The 24,299-nt window shown below is 41.0% G+C and overlaps 1 protein-coding gene across 1 annotated transcript in view; it reads left to right on the top strand.

The window, feature by feature from the left end:
• Positions 1-535: 535 nt before the first annotated feature.
• The window catches only part of CA4 (carbonic anhydrase 4), a 66,479-nt gene continuing 42,715 nt past the window's right edge, over positions 536-24,299 (top strand). Inside the window, exon 1 of the mRNA XM_089676624.1 lies at positions 536-667. Coding sequence (XP_089532750.1) covers positions 604-667 — 64 coding nt within the window. The 5' untranslated portion in view covers positions 536-603. The remainder of the gene's footprint in view (positions 668-24,299) is intronic.

Genomic DNA, 24,299 nt, shown 5'->3' on the forward strand with positions numbered 1-24,299 from the left:
AAGTCTAGATTTCTTCTTTAATTAGATTGCAAGCTCCAAGGAGCAGGGCTCTCCTAACCCTCTTGTATTGAACTGTATCGTTGCTGTATTGTCTCCTTTTATATTGTAAAGCACTGAGCAAGCTGTTGCCGCTATTTAAATCCTGTATTATAATAATAATAATAATTATTATTATTATTATACAGGATTTATATAGCACCAACAGTTTGCTCAGCGCTTTACAAAAATGAAGATAGACATTACAGTTACAATACTATTTGGTACAAGAGGAAACAGAGGGCCCTGGTCATTAGAGCTTACAATCTAGGAATTAATTAATAAATTGAACACTTCTGATTTTTGTCATGTTGTGATTTCCTTAAAGCTCATTTTCTACATGCCAGTGACAGATGAATTTACTGTCAGTCCTTGGAGCAAGTTTATAAGGATTAGCAATGAGAGACACTTATTGGTGGAATCAAGGAATATTCAGTAGAAGGAGGAGTTCACCTTCTTGCCTGTGTACCCTCTCCTGTATAAAAACTCTCAGCTGAGATGTGAGCACAGTATAAAGATCCTGATTGATTCTGGCTCACAGCATCACTTGCTGGTAGATTTGCAAGAATGACATTCACCTATTTGTGTTTTTTCCTCACTCTGCATGTTATCATTGTGACATCAACAGAAGGTAAGACGAGTCTTTTCATCTGCTTACAACAGTGTTCTTTACAAAATGCTCTGTATGCTGTGCTCTTTGTAGAACTGGGGACAGTAAAAGGACAAACTCAAAACACATAACAGGATTCCTATATTGCTTATCTACTCTATTTGTTTTTAGAGCTACACTGCAAGAAAAAATGCTGAATTACCGTTTTTGTGCTGGAGAGCCTATCGCATGCATGTTCTGGCCTCTTAGCATTCAAAGTCTGAAATTGCTTTATAAAACAACTAATACTGCTTAGAATTCATTCATTCATTGACATGCCTGCAATTTACTAACAACCCTGCTTTTAAACAGCTGCCACATTGTAAAAATAAGGTTTGTTAAAAAGTATATAATATATGTTAAAACTTGTGGTTAATTCTGTTGTTAATTCAAGGCAATGGAAATTCTCTTTTAAATGACCCCTTAACCTTTATGGGTCCTTGACTGGGTCACATGTATATTAGACTCTCATAAATTATATAGATTAGAGAGAATCATGCTTACCTAGTGACAGATTTAATTTTCCGGTAATAAATAGACATCTTTATTCTGAGTACAGATGAAGGGGATAGGAAAAGAAGGGAAAGAAAAGAAAATGTAATTAGATTTAGGTTTTTTTTTACATAGCTATTCATATACTATGGACATTTGGATTCTCTTGAAGTTACAAGGCAGAAATAAAAACTATGATATAAAGTAACCCACAGCAACCTTGTGAAAATACAATTCTTTGCTTAGGAGTTTCTTATTAGCAGCCCAGGTATCAGAATGAAAATGGGCCACTGTAGTTTATAATTAGTGTTAGTCTTTATACAGCAACCTGTCACCTAATACATCATTTCAGTTTAAAGTATGTTTTTTTTTTTTGGAAACCCGTCAAGGCTTCTTTTTATTATCTCTATCTGATATAGAAAATGTATCTGCTTCTTCTTCCAGAGACTCAAAAGGCAGTGAGAGGAAATCTCTCCAAAGTGAGGGGAACTCCCTGCCTAGACAGTTGGCACTGCTTCACTTTTGAAACTGCCATTGCTTGCGCATGCGTCATTTAAAGAACGCTGCAACACATCTCTGGTGAGAACAAACTGAGAAATATGTAGCACAGAGTTTGACTGTACTGTAAAACATAGCGTATTGAATGGAAACACTTCTATTTGTATTTAGACCAGTTAGCTAGAATAGAAGTCAAGATATGCAAAGCAAACAATACTTTTATACCATTATATATTTCATGTATGTACCTGTCAAAAAATGCCAAATTTTGGAATTAATGACCTCTCAGGTATCTTCACTCACTAAAACAGAGAGTATGTTGCTAAGGCTGGACATACATTATACAATTTTCTTGAGAGTTTTGCTTTAGATTTACCAAAAACCATATAATAGGAGGTCAAACCTAAACAACACTTTCAATTGTATCCAATTAGGCGGGCCCTTGCGCTACATAGTTAAATCTAAAATAGATAAATCTAAAGGAAATTGGGCAGAAATTGAACAGAACATTGTATAATGTATGGCCAGCCTTAATCAGCAATTATATAGTTGTCAGGAGTACATCTCTTAAAGTTATCTTTCAGCGAGCTTCAGGGATATCATTTTAATGATGCCGTGCAATTAAGAAACCCTCACTTCTCCATTAGTCCTTCAATGACTTTCCCAGCGGGTAATTGTCACAGAGATCATGCAAAGTTCACAACATATCTCTAGATTACTTGAGGAAGTAAATGCCTTCGTCATCAAGGACTGTAAAGTAATTAATATCTAGCTTTGGTATCAGAACGGCACCAATTTTGAACAATTATTTTTACATCAGCATTATCATGTATATACAACACACTTTCACAGCAAAGAGCACCACAAAGTCTTCAATTAGTTTATTGTGAGCCTTTTTTAGATATGTTCAGTTAGAAAAGTACAGTTGATATACATTGATATACAATTTGTGGATACTCCATTTAAAAAGTTAACATTAAGTTTTTTAATAATTAGGTAGACAGTTATAGAAATGGATGGTATTCAAGACTGCCAGAAGCATGGGCGGTGGAGGGGAGTGGGGTGGCGTGTGCTGAGTTATGGACAAACTGGTGTGTCTATTGATGGAGACTACGCCAAATACCCATAGATTGGTAAATATTGGAAGAATTAGCAATCGGCCAAATGGGATCATTTCAGCCAGACACTATTGTTTTCTTGCAAGATAAGCCACCATTGAAGGTGCCTGGCTTTCCTCCTACTCCTGTAATAAATATGTAACTCAGGAAATGTACATGTTGATATTAATTAAGAAAAATAAAATAAAGTCTTGTGGTTGGATTTTATCTGCAGTCCTGACTGTCCTCTAATGTCTATATTTAAACTAAAGCCCCATACAGATGGGCTGAATATTGGCTGGTTCAAAAGAAACGGTCCAGCTTCTGTCAAATGGGCATGCTGGCATCCGATCAGTGCTGGGAGCCAATGGCTGCAAGTGCTCACCGGTATGTTTTGGTGGGGAGGGGGGGCAGTCTCCCTGTCAAAACTCAATAGCTCAACGGGGAGATCACTGTACTAACATTGGATAGTTAGTACAGCAAACTCCTCCCAAGCTCTTCAGTTTTTTTTCTTTCAGCCCACTGGGTTGAAAAAAAAAAAAGTGTGCACCAGGCATTAGGACGGTTTCACACTGCTGCGCTGCAGTTTGGCCACAGCATGGGTGAATCTGCTGTCTTTGGAGCATTTTACCCATTGATTTTAGCCACGTCCCATAGACTTTCTATTAAGTCATGAGTTCTTTGCACTTTTTCTGAAAGCACACCAAAAGTTCTGCATGTTGCATTATTTGAGGACTTTTAGAAAATGTGGCAAAAGCACACAACCTAATAGAAAGTCTATAGGATCACAGCTAAGACCGCAGATAAAAATGTGAAAACTGGGGATACACTTGCACTGCGGCCAAACCACAATGCTGCAGTGTGAAACCACCCTTAGGGCCGGTTCACATCTGTGAGGTGCGTTTCTGGCATGTTGCATTTTAGGCGCGTATTAGGCGTACTGCCATAAAATGCTATAGAACATATGTTTTGATGAAAGCAAAGATGCTTCATGCAGGACTTTTTTTTAGTGCACCACACAAGTAAACCATGCAGGTGTGAATGGAGAATTAAAACAGAACTCTAGGCACAAAAGCATTTATTTAATTAAATTCTCCAATAGCCACATAGGGTACAAATTCTGGAATTCAGTTTTGAATCTGCACTGAAGAGGAAGCAGGCACATCTGTGTCTGCAACTACAAAATCCACCACCCTGGGAGTTTTCTGCCTGGTTAAAACAAGCATTAGGCTGCATTCACACTTGAGCGTTTTGTAACTTGAAGCTCAAAGCTCCAAAAACGCTCAGACTTAAAAAATTAGTTGTTCTCTATGGTGCCTGTTCGCGTGATCAGGTGTGAACAGGAACCATAGAGAACAATTGATTTTTTAAGTTTGAGCTTTTTGGGAGCTTCAAGCTACGAGCTACAAAACGCTCAAATGTGAATGCAGCCTCAGACCCACTGACTATTGACAGCTGACATCTGCTGCAGTTCAGCCTTAAATGTACACCTTTTCCTAATTGAATTTAAATTCTTTCTCCCATGGGAATCTGAACACCTGTATCCAGCTTTAAATAACATCTCATGGTTTTCTCCTATCAATGTAATTTGTTATGTGAACAGAGCTCCAGAGCTATGGCCTCTTTAAGTGATTACAATCCTTCCAATTAACATACCGGTACATATCCAGTATATACTATAGGCAAATGTCCTGTCCAAGGGTGGATACAACAAGAGTACCCAATGAATTCTATTGGGGTAGAAAGCCTCTCCCTTTATGATTCCTCTTTGTTAGGCTGCAAGTGTACAATCCAAACGCACATGTTCCTGCGTTAAAAAATGGCTGTATAAGTGGGTGCTGCAGCTGGAACCGAACAGAATCAGCAAGGGAGAATGTCACCAGCACACCAACGATCACCAATATGGGTCCAAAAGTTTTAATAAACGATCACGTAGTTACAGCAAGGCAATGTTTCGGAGTCTCGCAGGACATCACATGCCTGATGAAGGGGTCCTGCGAGACTCCAAAACGTTGACTTGCTGTAACTATGTGATCGTTTATTAAAACTTATGGACTTATTGGTGATCCTCAGTGTTCTGGTGACATTCTCCCTCTTTGTTAGGCTGCACTCACATTTGAGTGATTTGTAGCTTGAAGCTTGAAGTTCCAAAAATTCTCAAACTTAAAAAATCAATTGTTCTGTATGGTGCTTGTTTGCGTGATAAGATGTGAACAGGCACCATAGAGAACAATTGATTTTTTAAGGTTACCATTATTAGAAACTAAGATATCTCATAGAACAGTGAAATGTCAGTTGGCAGGGCATAACTATGAAGTCAGGGAAAGTTGAAAACCTAGTAACAAAGCCAAAACTAAAGCGGAAAGGTGATAAAGAACTATTCTGGCTAAAGGGATGATTGCAGGACTTTTAAAAGTTTGAAATATTGAGCAGGCCCTCTTTAAACCAACAGTTCTTACCACTGACAGATTTATACATGTTTCTTAGGACTATATTACATGGGTGTATCTCACTAAATACATCATTCGGCTCAAGACTGTAATAGGCATGTGTCTATGAATATGCACTCTGTATTTACCTGAAAGGTAGACTTAATCTGTTATACATGCAGCAATATGCATCAGATTGTGCAGAACAACACTTCTGATGTGCTGTGACATGAAGTACCCTGTATGTATCACAATCCAAGTTTACCATTTACTGTAAGCTATAGGCATAAAATTTTGTTACTTCATAGAGCCTTGTCGCTGCTGCAGATGTGATAAGTGTGCTTAGGTATAACATACATCTGAGGACCCAATTCGACATTTTAATTATAAATACACATCTGAAGAAGGGGAAAGAAAAGAAAGATGAGAAAAGCATTTCCATGCCAGCTTACTACCAGTGATTGCTTGGTCACATGACATTTTCTATTGGTACCAGACTTGGAAATGTGTCAAATATAGAAAACGTTTTCACAGCTTATTGCTTATCATCTCCCTTACATTCCTTAATATCTATATAAAGTTAAATACTGCTGTACATTTCTTGCTGGATTTAAAGAGTTGAAATATACCATCAGACTCTTTGTATATGAGATATGTTTCTCATATGATACTTCAATCCCATAATGTTAAAACCTCATGATGTTCTTAACTCATGAGTCAATTAGATTTCAGTTTCTGTAGTTAGTTCAGTTAACGGTAGCATGAAAGCAATATGAGATTCCCTGAAAACATCTGTAAAAAGATTTTTACAGGCATAAAGCATGAATCTGTGTAGTTAACTAATTGGCACAGCCAAATAAAAATCCACAATCATGGATTTAATTGCCAAGGCTAAAACTCAAACATATACTGTAAAATAAACTGTATAGATGGAAAGATTTGCATGCATACTATTTGTTCTTTGTTTGATATCCATTGTTTGGCAAAATTTAGGATAGACTTTTTGTAGATTTAATGTATATAATCAAAATATCCTGAAATAATTGTAAAGCAGTTGTGTAGTAGTAATAGTGGAAATTGGCTTTCAGAGTGGTGACCGATCAAACAGAATAAGTCAAATTAGATCAAAATACAGAAATCTCTAAACAAAGCACAAGGCTGGATAAAAATAGAAAATGCTGCCTTGTTTGCTCCAGGTGCTGTTATTTTTCCCCTAAAGAGTACAATCTTTCAAATGATCTTGTATAGCATAGAGAAGAAAGAGCAAGAATATCATCCTTGGTGAACTTCAGAAAGTGACCATTACACAATTCTGAGAAATCTGATTTATACATGTCAGTGACTGCCACTATGTCTAATAAACCTAATTAATGACAACATATGTTTAATAATAAATCTTTAAGTGTCTAGGTTGTGGATGCTACTAGATTCACAGCTTCAATATATTATTGTTTCTTTTATGAATTGTGGCAACATTAGGGGCCAGTTTACATCTATGTGATACAGGAATATACAAGTTACTGCAATGCACACAATGCACGCAATGCACATTACATGCATTGCTACGTTGTGGTGCCATTCATTTTGAATAGCATCCTAATGCACTGAGATAGAGCACATGTGTTGCTGCACACTGCAGTGCACCATAGTAGGTTGCAATGTGTTGAACACTTTTCAGCATATCCAAGTTTGAAGTGTTTGGTTTCAATTGCTGGCGTAATGCAACATGCATTAACGTGATTCATAACATGTATTATTACCCAGCACACAAACATAAAAATCCACTAATTGCATTTTCTGCACTGCAAGACTTAAGCAGCCTATAGATGATTTGATTTTCTTTCCATCCACCAGGGGTATGGGGAGCCTTCCTAGTTGGCAGAACTCAGTGATTACTAGCAGCTAGCAGCAGGAATAAACTTGGGTACAATCATCCTGCCCATACATGGATCGAATCTCACCCAGTCAATGTTTAACGACTTCAGACGTACTGCTACAGGGCGGCACGGGTGCGCAAAATCACATATATATATTATATACGCGCTACCCACGATGCCATTCGCAGCCTCGGCTGTCCATCCCAGGGTCCCAGCTGGTTAATCCCCGCCAGCACCTGGTGATTGCTGAGTATTACCGAAGAGGGAGAGACCTGTGTATAAACAACACAGATCTCTCCCCTGTCAGCGCCTGCACACTGCTTTGTATGGCTCTGCATAGCAGAGCCATACAAAGCAGTGTGCTTACATGGCAACAGTACACAGTTAACCCTTTGATCGCCCCACATATTAACCCCTTCCTGCCCAGTGCCATTAGTACAGTGTCATTGCTTTTTATTAGTGTGTTGGTGTCACTGGAGATGTCAGTGACCAAGTCAGTTCCCCCTGTGTCAGAATGCCCGCTGCAGTCCCGCAGTTCCGCTATAAGTCGCTGATCACCGCCATTACCAGTAATAAAAAAAAATTCCAGTATATATATACCGCCATTTGTAAATGCTAAAACTTTCACATAAACCAACTAATTTACATGTATTGTGATCTTTTTTAGCAAAGACATGTAGCAAAATACATTTTGGCCTAAATTTATGATGAAATTTGATTTTTTACATTACATTTTACTGGACATGTTTAATATCAAAAAGTCAAAAATATTGTTTTTTTTTTTTCAAAATTGTCAGTCTTTTTTTGTTTATAGCTCAAAATATAAAAAATGCAGAGGCTATCAAGTACCACCAAAACAAAGCTCTATTTGTGGGAAAAAAGGACTTAAATTTAATTTGGGTGCAGCGTTGCATGACCATGCAATTGTCAGTTAAAATAACGCAGCATTGTATCGCAAAAAATGGCCTGGTCAGGAAGGGGGCAGGGGGTAAATCCTCTGGAGGGCAAGTGGTTAACCAGCTGAATTTTCGATCCATGTATGGCTGGCTTTAGCCTAGCCATTCAATGTAAGGACAGCTCACAGTAATACAGGATGTAAGAAGTCAGCCAAACTTTTTATGGTACACCTGAACCAGTTGTTATTATCATCAGATGCCTTGGGGGAACACTGAAAGCCCAACTCCAGCTTCTGAAAGAAAATTCCTAGGCTTTTTATCTCTATCTCCCTGCACCTCTCTTCACAAATAAATTATAATAATTGAAAGCACACATAATTTAATTCCAAGTGCATTGTATGTGGCTACATGACAAGCATTGTCTCTTTTCCTATTCCCCAGCATCAGGCTGAGTTCAGGCTCCAGTGTACATAGATTTTTCATCCTGTGCAGCATTACACTATGGGGTAGATTTACTAAAACTGGTAGACTCAGAATATGGTGTAGATGTGTATGGTAGCCAATCAACTTCTAACTTCAGCTTGTTCAATTAAGCTTTGTCAATAAAACCTGGAAGCTGATTGGTTTGAATGCGCAGTTGCACCAGATTTTGCACTCTCCTGTTTAATAAATAACCCCCTATGAGCCCAGGCTCTGTGATGACCTCCCTAGTGGTATGATTATTTCAGATTTTTGGTGCTGAAAGCGGTACCATTTTTTTGCATGGAAATATGTAGTTTTTTTATTGTAGACCTGTAATTTAGGAATACCTCACTGAAATCTGTCCGAACAAGAGTCTAGTAAACATTCCGGGTAGGATAAAACTTGAAACACGAAATCATAAATTATAATTTGATAAATAATCATAAAAAATAACAATATAATAATAATACATTTAATTCAATAATATATTCAAACCAAAAACACTGAAATTTGAAATAGAGCGCCAAGTTCGCACATCGCTGAGCAAAGTCGCAGAATCGTTTTCAGTGTCTGATGTCGAATTTCCCCACGAATCATTATCACTCAATTCTGCAAGTGGTTCTAATTTACTATCGCTGTTCTCTAGCCGGTCTAAAACCGATTTTGACCTAAAGGGACGCTTTTTGGACGCCATGGACTTTTCTAAGTTTCCAGGCAGAAAGAACAGTCAAAATGCAGGCAGGGCACAGGACAAAGCAGTAGGGACAAAATGTATGTGAAATGCTTTGATACAGCAATGTTTTACTATGTAATAATCGTTTTAAAAAAAATTAATTTTTTAAAAATTTTAAAATTTGCCGCCGGTTCCGGCACCCGTACATCCCGACGTCACAGGGACCGGAACACGGAAGCCGGATGCCGGCATCAGCCGGAGGAGATTGCCGGGGACACTGCAGGGGACGCATCGCGGGAGTGAAGGACAAGGTAAGCGCTGCAGTGAATCCCTGTGCAACGCCGCATGGTAAGCCCGAGTGTAGCTCGGGGTTACTGCTTTTGGTACTGAAACTCTACCCCGAGCTACACTCGGGAATACTGCCAGGGAGGTTAAAGTGGAGTTCCACTCACTCTGTCCCCCGCAGCCCGTTTCACCGGCCGTCCTGTATTCCAGGAGGCCGACATCTTCAGTGTGGGCACCCGGCTGTGACAGCTTGCGGCTTCACAGCCGGGTACCCACTGCTCATGCTATGTGAATTGTCCTGTAGTCTTCTGGGACCTGTCATATGTCCCAAAAGACTACAGGGCGGGAGGGAGGACACCTTTTACTTCCGATCGAAGTGGTTGCGGGTAGCTGCCAAATTCGGGTACCCGTTCCCCCCCGCCCCCGAAGGTGCCAATCCTTAATGGGGAGCAGTCCTTAAAGCGGAACTTCCCCTCTTGGGTGGAGCTCCACTTTAAGCATAGTGAATGGGTATCATGTACTTGGTAGCAGAGCCTGATATGATGAGGAAGGCCTCTCTTACTCCTCTAATTCGAGGCCCCTGGTAGTGTAAACAGAAGGTGCAGGAGTACAGAGTGGCTGGAGTGCCTGTAAGTCTTGCTAGCAGCAGAGCAGGTGACCACGCTGGGGAAGTAAAGTCATCAGGGGTCATCAGTAAGGCAGGCAGACTGGCAGGCTGGGCAGCAGACTGAAGAAGACTGGTACAGTGGACAGCAGGTAGATGAGGCAATGGCTGGTAGCAGACTGTAGATCGGCAGGAAGAGAGCGGTAGGCAGGTACCAGTGGCAGCAGGCAAGTTGCAGAGTCACACATGCCGGGTCATAAACAGGCAGGACGGATCAGGTACAGGGCACAAGCAGAAGTGTGGACTAGGTAAAAGCCGAGTCTGGATCCTGGGTCTAGGTCTCCAATCCGTGTAGAAGAAGCCAATGGAATAGAGAGAAATGGAGGTCAGAGGACAAGTAGAGGTCAGTGCAGGCAGAGTTCAGAGGGGAATCAGGATAATCCAGGCCCCAAGTGGAATCAGGATCACAGGAGGCTGAAAACAAAGCAGCACCGATCCTGAGCACTAGCCCAGTTTAAATGGCTGAAGACAAAACAGCACCGATCCTGAGCACTAGCCCAGTTTAAATTGCTTAACTTGCTGAAGAAAATTGCACACAACTGGTTCTGGCAATTGGTTACTTATGTACCAAATGTTGAATTGTGGGGAGTCACACTTGGAAGTTTGCTGGGTTTTGGCAGTGAATTAGAAATGTGGGCTGGTTTTCATTAGATACTCTGCCCTAAGAAACTATGGACTAATTATAGAAACTATAGCAAAAAAGGGTTACTTTAGGCATTTCTTAGGAATGTGATACATTGTTTATAGGTTGATATCTGACCTTAAGGCCTACATATGTCTGACCTCAAGGCTCCTCTTGTCGACCTACACATCCTTACAGGACACAGTAGTGCTGTGGAGGATGGTTGGAGGAACAACTACCACTGTGGAGGTCACAAGTGATTGTTACTTCTAGAAGTGTTGGTTTCAAAGCAAACTCCAGTGGAGTTATTATTAACAAAGCATCATTTGACAGTAGGAGAGGTAGGTATTTACTCTCATTTTTGCAGGAACCAGCACATAAATTCCCTGGCCTGTACACATGGCATGACCATTACAAAAGGGTACTACTCTTTCTGTTGAATTATTTTGAATATTTAATGAGTCACTTACCCCCAAAAACATGCATGTCTGACAGGTCACTTGATATTCACATACTGATTCCAGGTCAATGATTCATCAGATGATGAAGAAAGGATAAAGTTGATAGGCCTGAAATTTGCACCTTCAAAAATCAGTCAGCAATGGCAAATACCAGTTGCTTAATAAATTACAGTTGTTGCAAATTCAACCCTAATGTTTCTGAGAAGAAATATTCTGCAAGTTTACACGTGATTATTCATTTGTTCTATGCTGAAACTGGCTGCCAATATGTTTTACAACAATTCTCTTACACTCCTGAAAAAAAACAGTGTTTTCTTTGTTCCTCCTGTTATGCTTTGTACAATAAGTCTTGTTTTATATGGTAAAATAGCGAAATTTCCCCAAGGTAAGAGAAGCACAGGGGATGCTAGGAAAGGCTTATCTGGAGTGAACTTGTCACATCTAATCTCTAGCCATCAAATCACTATTAATAAAAACAGTACAAGGTTATATTGGTTTAATACAAGTAACTAAATTACTATGAAGGCTGTAAACTGAACAAAGTGCAAAGACTAACATAAAACATTACCACATAATGAACAACATAAAATGATGCCATCTGAAACTTTATAAAGAGGATTGATTTCACATCACTGGTTAATATGTAGTCTCAAGATCCCATAATTCATTCATTGATAAAGACAGTCCCTTTCTACAGATAGTTGTACTGTAAATCTGACAGATGATTCTTTCAGTCTACACATCTTTTCAAAATGTTTAATTTTATTAAAACCATGCAGATCATTTTCGAAACTTCTCACTTTTAGTTGCTCGAATTTTTATTTATTCTACCAACTATTTCAATAAGGGGGCCCATTCACATCAGCAGTACATTGTGGTAACACAAAATTGTTTAGTCTAGTCTTTCTCAACCACTGGGCCATGGCCAGTGTTGGGTTGCATCCTTCCTTGTGCTGGGCCACATCTTGACAGTCTATGTGCTCAGTGAATCTATATGGGAGTGACTGAGCAATTATCAATCAGGTGCTGCACATGCAGGGCACTAATGAGGAAAATTGGTCTGCATCCCTTTAGACGTGATTTATCATAGGAAGTGTTTTAACAAAAAGGACATTTTTGTTGCAGGGGATGCCAAAAATCTGACTTTTATCTTAGTGTAGACTTCTGGAAAAAAATCAGTAATCAATCACACAGGCAAGAAATGACATTTTCAGGGGGTGTTCTGTACACACTCTGTGTACAGAACACCTCCAGGTAGCCATGTTGCATTGCATTTTACAGAATATTACAGCATTGCAGATTGAAAAGGAAAGGTAATTTTTAATAACATTTAATTACAATATGACTTGAGTCACAATTGTAAATGCTACATTTTTTTTTTTTATTTGCTGATTTTTTGAAAGTGGAGTTACCTTTTAAAAGCTGTGGCATTCTTTCACATATCACACTGCTACACATAGTACATGTGTAATTATAAGATATAGTCTTCCTGATTGATCATGGCTGGGATATTATTGTATAGTCCCAGTTAGGGTCGTTGCGGGAGGGGGGACCCCATCAGGTAGGCCGGACAGGCCCCATGATTTCTAATCACAGCCCAGCTGGCACACGAGCGGTAAGGGCATTCAGCGGGCTGTTTGCCTGTCACGCCCCACAATGCACTGCGCCCTGACAGTGCATTGTGATTGACCAAAGCAATGTACCTGACTGCAGGTCACAGCGCATGATGATGTCACAAGGGATGACTTCATTACAGTAGTTAAGAACTGTCATCCTGGTGCAGCTGTCAGACGGTGGGAGTCAGCATCGAGAACAGAGCGTTTTTTTTCTTTTTTCGAGTTGGCGGTGGTGGGCGGGCATTGTGATTAACGCTGGATCTACTTCGGGGGACATTTTTATTTTTTTTGTTTTTAATAAAGGACTTGTCAAAGACTGTCTACTGTCATTTTTTACACTACACTTTTTTTTGTGAATGAGTAGCTATACCAGGTACCCCATACTCATTCACATGGGGGAGGGGGCTGGGATCTGGGGCCTCCTTGTAAAGGAGGCTTCCAGATTCTGATAAGCCCCCCCGACTGCAGACCCCCACAACCACCGGCCACAGTTGTGGGGAAGAGGCCTTTGTCCAAAGCAACATGGGGACAAGGTGCTTTGGGGGAGCCCCCCTGCCCCATGTTGAGGGCATGTGGCCTGGTATGGTCACCTGCCTGCCCCCCCCCCCCATCTTTCCTAACCTGCCAGGCTGCATGCTCGGATAATGGTCTGGTAAGGAATTTTGGGGGGGAACCCCATGCCATTTATTAAAAAATGTAAAACAAATTTAATTGCCGGGACATTCAGCTGTCATCGGGGAACCCCGCTCACAGCTGAAACAGTAAAGAATGGTTCCACTACTAAAATACCACATGATTGTGAACCGAACAGGGGGATGTTCAGCCCATCACTAATTACAAATCACTGCCAGATCTAGAAATCCACAGTGACTGTTTTTAAGCCTTGATTGAGACCCAATAAGAGGAGAATCTGGGCTGCTCTGTGCAAAATCATTGCACAGAGCAGGTAGGTATAACATGTGTACAACATGTTTATTTTTATTTTTTTTTAATATGTGAACCTTTCATATTACTTTAAGGGTTTTTAGGTGGTTTTAAAAGTTCCAAAAGACTTATAGAAGCTCCTGTATTAAAAAAAATGCTCATCATTAACACCAAAACCCTCCAACAAATACAAAGAACACTATATAAATTAAACTCAGCTGCCCCAAATACACCTCTCAAAAAATCTAAAAATCTCTAAATAAAGGAAAAAAAATGTTTCCAGCAAACTTTCCCTAAGCAGCTCAATGAGTGAAATTGAGAGTTTCCACTTCAGCTAAATTTTACAAATGAGGAAAATTGATTCAACTCACAGTAAAATCAGTTTCAACAAAGATATTCCACTCATTTCTACCCTTCAGCACTGACCAGCAAATATGAGTTCCAAGAGCACACACAAAAGAGTAACACAGAAAATGCATCATTACCCTGCCAGAAACCATGCAGTTTAAGAGGGCATGGTCTTAATTACAGTGGCTGCCATTTTACAGAAAATTTCAATTAAATATATTCTTCAATAACCGTAAAGGAAATAAATCCACATGCCATGCACCAAATGCATTTCCAAATCAAGATATCACCTTGTAAAGCTAGTGAGGACACAGCACAAAGCCTGTGTGGAGAACAGAGCTGTGGGAGGGACTCATCAGTCTCCAACCACTACAGGCTGCCTGTAGAAAACTACAAGAGGGGGCGGAGACAAGACCAGTCACCCTGCACAAGAAGAGAGAGCAGCAGTGTATGGTCTTTATCACAGGAATCTCCAACACGGAGGCAAATTTCACACTAGGTTACTGGAAGAAATACACAAATTACACCAATATTCAAGTAAGAATACAAGTCTTTTGTATTTAGCTAAAATTTGCTCATCCTGAAGTTCAGCTTTAAGGTAAATGCCAGGTCTTAGGTAATAAGTATTCTTCAAACAAGACTCAGGTATGAATACAGTTATCAAAATGCACTTGTAGGTTCTATTACTAGGTTTTATTACTTGCAGTAAACTGTGTTATACACTTGATTACCAAGATTAGTCCTTTTAGATTCTAAATGTTCCTTAATAAGATACCATGCACTGCATGGGAAACATGGTGCCTTTATTTTGTATGAAGGATCTATAGTAGGTATTTGTTTTTTTTATAATAGAAACAGCCTTAATTCATATGAATTGTGTATACTTACTATCAGGGGCGGACTGACAACTCATGGGGCCCCTGGGCAATAGGGGATCATGGGGCCCCTGTGTCCTTGCCCAAACTCAAAAAAGCCTATGAAAAAGGTACCAGGGGCATCTCATGGGGCCCCCTACTGACCCCAGGCCCTCGGGCAGTGCCCGAGTTTCCAAATGGTCAGTCCGTCCCTGCTTACTATTCCAGTGAAAACTGTTTCACCAGCAAGGTAAACTCTGCAACAGGGACACAGTCTGCAAAAAAGGCTAACATTTTTTGTCTTCCTCTGCTCTACTAAATGTAGAATTTTTATTTCTATTACTGTTTTTTCCTCTCTTCCTATCTAATGAAACTTTTGTTGCTGGAACAGGAAGTGAGTGCAAATCTCTTTTAACCCCACATGGCAGTTAAAACCTGACAGGGGTTCTTACACTTCTCCACTGCATCCAAAACAAAGAAATGTTTTGGCACATACAGTTTTTAAAAATCTTTTTTTTTTGTAAATTTGTGTTTTGCAATTTCATCCTTTCATACTCAGCCTACTTTCATACTTTGAATCATGTTTTCTCATTTCTCTTTTGTATCTCAACTTCCACTTTATGCACTAACATACAACCATTGATCTCAGGCTGTCCGGACAGTATGACCACATGCTGATTCAGCAGCTTTAAAGTGTTACTAAACCAAGGACCCTGCATTCAGTATATCTGGTCTCCCACAGTAAACACAACATGGAAATGCAATTATTTTAGTAAATATAAACTGCTAAATACCTTTTCTCATCAGCAGTTAGTGCAGTCTTGTGACTTCTATCAGGGTCCAGCAGAGCACTGGTTAAAGCTTGTAGGAGGAGTTTTCTTTCTCCTCTAGGAAGATGCAGAACCCGACCTCTGTCTGGACAGTGCTGATTGGCCATGTGCTGATCACATGCACTCTGGCAAGAAAAAAAAAAAACTCTAGCAATACACACCAAACTGAGCATGTGCAGAATGACTCCACACGATATGTCTTATCAGGAGGTAAGAGGTGGACACTGGAAGAAGGGGAGGATCAGAGAAGTCAGGATCAAACAGTCTTTTACATAATTCAGAGGATTAACCTCTTAGGTTCCACAGTGAGTATAACAAACATGCTTTGCTGCATATACAGACTGATTTTACTGTTGTGGGTTTAGTAACATTTTAAGTGAACTTTAAACTCAGCATAATTTTTAATAAAATTTATTTTCATATATTATTATCATTTATTTATCATTTTTATTATAATTTATTTTATCTTTCATTTATCATATCATGCATTTATTATTATTACCAGTTCCCAATTACATTATAGTACACCAAATTCCATTGTACTTTTTATGTTTTTTATGTAGCGTTCTCATGTTTCTCCCTGGTCTTATTCTACTGTAAGACATGGAAGTTAAATCCAGTGCAATTTTACTTCTCAAGTGAAGCGCAGCGGATATTTTTTCACTCTTTTAAAGTGTAAAACCAAATGGACTTTCCATTTCTTAACTTTACTATCTAGCACCGGAGAGGAGGGGGAGAACAGTGCAACATTTAAAGCACACACAATAATAAGTTTTGTGTGCTGAACTACCATTAGCTGTCAGCAGATATTAAATTCTAATAATACAATGTAATCCAATGCAACAGCAAAAAAAAAAAAAGCATAATAGGTGGGGCACATCCTTCGTCATTAAATATTTCAGAAGCCAGTAATAATTCTATTTTCAATTACAGATTAATATTGTACTGCGATTTTCTTAAAACCAGTCGTCTGCTGGATAGGATTTGCGATTTGCTAGCAATCCTGTTCCAATTAACATCTGTGTGCTGAGAGAACAACTTTGTAATCTGAAATTGAACACGTAAATAAAAGACTGAATTAAGCTCGAGAACACCGTCTGTTTTCATGACAATGATTTGTGCTACTTTTGAAAGAAATAAAGCAGGTTCCTCTTCAGTAACAAAATGACTGAATAGTTGCCAGGATATAGTGTTTCAAGCTTAACTAGTTTGTAAATAGTCTTTTTCAGCATGCAAGTAGCTGGAAAGAGATAAGCATTTCCCTGCTGATTTGTTGTAAGTTTAACAAACAACTTCTACACATTGCCCCTGCAGATTGAGAATGCAAGCCAGCACACTTGATTTTTTATGTAGCTATCTGATTAAAATGTTACCAAACCCAGGACCCTGCATTCATTATATCTGATCTCCCACAGTACACAGAACATAGAAATGCAATTATTTTAGTAAATATAACCTGCTAAATACCTTTTCTCATCAGCAGTTAGAGCAGTCTTGTGACTTCAGCAGAGCACTGTTTAAAGCTTGTAGGAGGAGTTTTCTTTCTGCTCTAGGAAGATGCAAAACCCATGACCTCTGTCTGGACAGTGCTGATTGGCCCTGTGCTGATCACATGCACTTTCCCAAGGAAAAAAACCAAAAACCTCTCTAGCAATACACACTAAACTGAGCATGAGCATGTGGCTACGGGTTCAGTCTGTCTTATCAGGAGATAAATAAAATATAGTGCTGTTGCGCTTAGGAATAGATATTCATGCAACTTTGATAAGTATACGCTGCAGTCCTAATTTGTGAACCAATAACACAAGAACACACAAAATACCATGTGGACCACGCATAAATTAAGTGCATTAAATTTGACAATACATAAGTAGTATTTCTTCACATATACAAAGTGAATAATTGTAACATTCAGCCCCAATTTGGAAAAATAAAGTGCCCAGGTGTTAAATATTAATTGGTGAACTTCAAGCAAAAATGACAGGTGCTCCTCTGTGCTCAATTGGTGCCCCACATGGATGTGCACTCAACGTTAGCCGTGGACCACCTATCTCTATGTTGGTCTTAAGCGCCTGGTTTGGGACTAGCCCAATGCGTGATGGCAAGAATGGCGAGATAAGATGTGGACATTAAAACAAGAGGAGGGGCAGAGAAGACAGGATCAAACATCCTTTTTACACAATGCAGAGGATTAACCCCTTTGGTTCCACAGTGAGTATAAGAAGCATGCTTTACTGCATATACAGACTGATTTTACTGTTGTGGGTTTAGTAACACTTTAAAGTAAACCTATCATATGCAATCTATGGGGCTGCCATTAATCACCAGCATCTGAAAATGCTAGTTGCCTGCCTGTTAAGATGACCCATTGACTTCAATGCTTTCTTAGCTGCTTTAAGTGTGAAGATCAAGTAAGTTGAAGGAAATTCAGAAGCTCTCAATCTGCTATAGGCCAGACAGGAGGGTATTAAATGCAAAAAATTGCATTTTGGTTCAATAGACCTCTATGGAGATGCTGCAGAAATGCAGTGCATTTTTTATGCATTTTGCGTTTTAATCTGCCTAGCAACAAGTTGGAAAAAAACAATCGCAAAATGCATAAAAATCACGTCAAAAACGCATGTGCAAAAGCAAAAAAGCACTGCAGAAACTGATCGAATGCAAACTCCATAGGAGTGAACCTAGCCTTAAAGTGGTTGTAAACCTCAGACATGAAAAATGAACAAAGCACATCCCCCTATAGTGTGTACAAGCCTGATCTCTTCTTTCTCTGCTATCTGCACTAGCCATTGCTGAGACTGTAAGCTGACACAAAAGCCTCCCGGGAAATGTTTTGCCCCCCACTCCAGCACACTGCAGGTGACTCAAAACCTCTATGTTTTTCTATGGCAGTTTGTAGATGGGGGGCTGTCCCTTCCCTCCATTCAACCATCAGATTACAGGTAGATCTGTGCTAGTCTAGCTCTGCAATGTATGTGAAATCAGAGCCCTGCCCCCTGCTCTCTGCTGCTGAGAAAAATCCTTTTATCTGTGTGTTTTTAAAGACTGTAGAGGAGAGATTACAGCAGATAAACAGGTACAACTAATGTAGGAGGAATATAGAGAATAATAATAATAATTTAGAAAAAAACATTCCTAAAAGATATCTAGACTTTCGTGGGAAAAAACTATAGAAAAAAAATAGCATTAAAGTGTTACTAAATCCACAACAGTAAAATCAGTCTGTATATGCAGTAAAGCATGCTTGTTATACTCACTGTGGAGCCTAAGGGGTTAATCCCCTGCATTGTGTAAAAATGCTGTTTGACCCTGACTTCTCTGGTCCTCCCCTACTTCCAGTGCCCGCTCTTTTATCTTCTGATAAGACATACCGTGTGGAGACACTCTGAACATGCTCAGTTTGGTGTGTATAGGTCAAGGGTTCTGCATCCTCCTAGAGCAGAAAAAAAACTCCTCCTACAAGCTGCAACCAGTGCCCTGCTGGACACTGTTAGAATTCACAAGACAGCTGTATTCTGCTGATAAGAAAAGGTATTTAGCAGTTTATATTTACTAACATAATTGCATTTCCATGTTGTGCGTACTGTGGGAGACCAGCTAGAAAGAATGCAGGATCCTGGGATTAGTAACACATTAAGTATGTAATAGCATGTAATGTAACTTTATTAAAAAGGATCTTTCCTTTTCAATCTGCAGCGCTCCTTTTCAACCTGGAGGTGTCCTGTATACATATAGTGTACAGAATGCCCCCCCCCCCTTTTCCCGAAATGTAATTTCCTGCTTGTGTAATTGGCTTACTGATTTTCCCATAAGTCGACACTAAGATACAAGTCAGATTTTGGGCATCCTCTGCAACAAACATTTCAATTTTGGTAGGATACTCCCAAAGGGTTAATAATGTCAATGGCCAAAGCTAGGGGGAGGCAAAAGGGGTATGTGCCCTGAGAGTGGACACTGAGAGGGGCACTGCCGACCCAGGAACTGTCTTCAATAACTGACCCTAAGGGGGGCGGGAGCGGGCACCTGCTCTATGTCTCAGTACAGGGTGACACTGTGATCTGCTCCTATAAAGCAGCCAGTATCTCTCCCCCTGCAGGGCTGCACTGTATAGAGACATCCTTCTTTCTATCCCAGTGCTTGTCTTGTGTTACCCCGCCAGAGAAGTTGTGGTGCGGCTGGCAGGCTGCCATCTCCCCCTCCCTGCCCCGGACTCCTGTCAGTGCCATAGATAGAGGTACACATCTCTTACTGACAACAAGGATGGCAGGATTATGATCTGTACATTGGCAGTCCTGGTGGTGTTTTGGGGTGAACATGACTGCTGCACACTCAGGAGGGGACACAGTGCCCAGGAAGGTGTGGGGGGAAAGGAAGAATGATTTATTCTGACTGATTTGGGAAAGGTGGGGGTGTAAAAAAATGATATGCTGGGGGGAGCTTTTGGAGAGGAGAGGAGAGGACTTGTCTGGGGGGGGGGGTTCTGATTTGAAATCCACCCACCCAAACCCACCTTCAAGCACACAAGTCCTCTCTCCTCCCAAAGCATCCCCAGCACATATCCTCTTACCCCCCCCCCCCCACCACCGCCACCAAATATAAGCCATGCCAGCTGCCATAGAGGGGGCGATCGCAGCATCTGGGACCCCAGGGCATGTGCCCCAGTCTCCAGGTGCTCATGCTAGTGCCCCTGCCAGATGTGTTAGGCCAGTTCACACTGTCTACAGCAGTTTAGTGTGTGGGCAGTGCTTTGTTCCAGTGAACTGGGGGTAGGGGCGGTGTGATATAGTTTAACGCAGCAAGCAGCTCCTTTTTTTTTTTCTTTTTTTTGTAAGAACTTTCATTCATGTCACTGTACAGCGGCAGAGTGCAAGGTGCTGCTGTATAGTGATAGGCAATGCCTTCCTGCAGGGTTGCTGTTAGAAACCACGGGGGCCCATACAGCTAACCTGACAGGCACCCCCGCAAAAAAAAACACAGCTTGCTATACTGCAGTTCCGAATTAAGTGAGTGATCGGTACTGATCACTCATTATGTTCATTCAGGAAAGGAAGGGGCTGGTAAATGAGACATATTTACTGGAAAAATCCCCCACTTTCCATCCTGAAGGATCCTATTGTCCTAGTGCCTGCAGCTGGAAAGGAAAGGAGGGAATCTGGCAGCACTGGGGGGGGGGGGGGGGGGGCACACAGGGGGGCCTGGGCAGCAGGGGGAAACATATGATGCACAAGGAAGATGATGCAGGGCAATTACTGCAACCGATCCCCTGTATGGCTCTCTCTGCAGCAGCTGAAAGCCGACGGGAGGGAGAGAAGAATTCAGCTGCTGCAGAAAGAGCCATACAGGGGATCGGTTCCAGTAATCGCCCCTCCGCTGTTCTGATCAACCTTCCTGCATACATCTTATTCACCCAGCTGCCTGGGCCCCCCTGCTGGCCTGGGCCCCCTACAGGAGGACTGGTGGTACCCCCTTATCCATGGCCCTGCCTTCCTGTGTGCTGCAACAAAATGCAGCAATATTAGGGTTGCATCAGCAATCTTGTCTCTAAATATCACCCAAACCGTCCTCTCCGCTCCTCGCAAGACCTCCTGCTCTTTAGCTCCCTTGTCTCCTACTCCCATGCTCGTCTCCAGGACTTCTCCAAGGCTCCAGGTTTTATTGTCAAAGCTTAATTGAAAAAACTGAAGTTAGAAGCTGATTGGTTACTATGCTCAGCTGCACCAGATTTTGTGTGCTCCAGTTTTAGTAAATCTCCCTCATTGTCACTGTACTAATGACACTGGCTGGGAAGGGGTTAACATCTCGGGGCAATCAAAGGGTTAACTGTGTGCCTAACAATGTGTAATGTGTTCTGCTTTTACTAAGAGATGTGGTTGCTTTTTCTTCCTGTTGGTTAAGAGAAAGTTTGCCATCATCATACAAAATTTCAAGAAAGGCATCTTTAGAAATGTTTAGAAAAGGCAATCTACGAACACATACTACGATAATGACAGGTGTTTTATTCTTTGTATGCCTAATTTCATTTTATGAGACCATTTTCACTAAAATCAAAAGAATACTTCTCCTTTACTTCCTGGAAGTCTGCCTAGAACTCCAGGTCTGCCTCCTGGAACATGTGTTAGGTGATTGTGACAACATGATCTGGGTTTGGAATGATTAAGGCGGAGTTCCACCTAAAAAAAATAAAAATAAAAATAAAAGTCAGCAGCTACAAAAACTGTAGCTGCTGACTTTTAAAAATACAGACACTTACCTGTCCCTCGGTTTCACGGTGTCCTCACCACCACTGGTTTCACTGGCTGTCTTCTCTCCCTGGCGCTGGCATCTTCAGTGTGGGTATCCGGCTGTGACAGCTTGCGGCTTCACAGCCAGGTGCCCACTGTGCATGCGCGAGAAACGCTACGCTTTGTGACTGGCCCCGTAGTCTTCTGGGACCTGTCATGTGTTCAAGAAGACTACGGGGAGGGAGGGGGGGACAACGTCCACTTCCGATCGCCTAGGCGATCGCAGCGGAAGTGGAAGCTGGTACCTGTCAAATTCGGGTACCCACTCCCCAAAAGTACCAATCCTTAATGGGGAGCGTGGACAAAGGCTTAAAGCAGAACTTCCCCTTTTGGGTGGAGCTCCATTTTAAGGCAGTTGTATGGAGCTGGGAATCCTTGTGGATGAACTCCACCAACTAAATACTATGTTAGTTGAAAAAAAAAAAGAAAACAAAACATGATGTGTCATGCCCTGAGCCTTCTACCTTCTTCCCAAGAAGAGATGAGGCAAAGACTGCAGGGGGACCTAAGCATAATAAAACTGAACACCACCCTGTTAAAAGCTCCCTGAAACATGCACATTATCTAATTTAGTTCCAAAAAGGTTTGTGATTCTGTGCAGTCAGTTCTGTGATCCTGGCACTCCAGCCAGACAGCACAGCCAGATCACCAACCTACATTACAACAGCTATGCAGCAGGGTCAAAAACACACTCTTTTGCTGACTCTACAATGAAGCAGCAGCAGGTGCCCATTCTTTTTATGGTGGCCATTTTATGGACAATTAATCCATTTCCCTTTTAGTTTCTGGAGCTCTCTCCAGAACTCTGGGTTTGCCTCTTGGAACATGACAAGAACTTCCCAGGATGCAGCTAAGAGGCCCTGGTTTTATCACCAGCACCTCTCTCAACCAGGGTGTGGAAAAATAGTAACTGTAGGCAAAAGCAAAAACATGTTTATTTAACCACTTGAGCTCCTGAGGATTTACCCCCCTTAATGACCAGGCCTCTTTTTGCTACTCGGTGCTGCACTAATTCAACTGATAATTGCGCGGTCATGCAATGCTGCACCCAAACAAAATTTTTTCACACAAATAGAGCTTTCTTTCGGTGGTATTTGATCACCTGTGCGCTTTTTATTTTTCACACTATAAACAAAAAAAGGCCAATAATTTTGAAGAAAAACAATATTTTTTACTTTCAGCTATAAAAAATATATATTAAACTCAATGTTGGTTATAAATTTAGGCCAAAATGTATTCTGCTACATGTTTTTGGTAAAAAAAATCCCAATAAGTGTATATTGATTGCTTTGTGTGAAAGTTATAGCGTCTACAAACTATGGTATAGATACTGCAATTTATGCCATTTTTTCGCTATACAGCGCTGCTCTAGTTTAACGGACAATTGCGCAGTCATGCAATACGGTACATAAATGAAATTTACATCCTTTTTTTCCCCACAAATTGAGCTTTCTTTCGGTGGTATTTGATCGCCTGTGCGGTTTTATTTTTTGCGCTATAAAAAAAAGGCTTACAATTTTGAGGAAAAAAACAATATTTTGGACTTTTTGCTATAAAACATGTCCAGTGAAAAAAAAATGTAAAAATCAAATTTAGTCATAAATTTCTGCCAAAATGCATTCTGCGACATGTCTTTGCTTAAAAAAAAAAACCCAATACGTGTAAATTAATTGGTTTACGTGAAAGTTATAGTGTTTACAAATGGCGGGAAAGATACTGGGATTTTTAGGTTTTTTTTTATACTAGTAATGGTGACGATCAGCGACTTATGGCAGCGATCAGTGACTTATGGCGGCGATCAACGACTTATGGCGGGACTGCGGCGGACATTCTGACATTGGGGGGTACTGACTTGGGGTCACTGACATCCCCAGTGACACCAATACAGTGATCAGTGCAAAAAAAAAACACTGACACTGTAATAATGGCACTGGGGAGGAAGGGGTTAAGTTTATTTTTCAGGGAAGGGGTTAACTGTGTGAGGGGAGTGTTTTACTAGGGGGCGGGGGTGTGTACTGCACGGGACACCGCTGATCGGGAGAGAGAAACTCTTCTGTCCCGATCAGCTTGTCCTGGAGCTGTCAGGGAACTGACAGAAAGCACAGCTAGTGCAGCTGTGCTCTCTGTCAGCGATTGCCGCCGATCGCCGGGACATAGCCGGTAACAACCGGCTGTGACCCGGCGACTGACATCCGCAGCTGTGATCGGCGCGACAGGTAGGGCGGTGTCGCGCCTCGCGCGCGCCCCTTACCTGTTTACAAAACACACATTTTAAAACGTGGTTTTGCCCAGCCGTGCCGCCCTG

This window comes from Staurois parvus, unplaced genomic scaffold (genome assembly GCF_062004578.1).
Source record: "Staurois parvus isolate SC_StPar_1 unplaced genomic scaffold, SC_StPar_1.0 ptg000172l, whole genome shotgun sequence".
NCBI classification, from domain to species: domain Eukaryota; kingdom Metazoa; phylum Chordata; class Amphibia; order Anura; family Ranidae; genus Staurois; species Staurois parvus.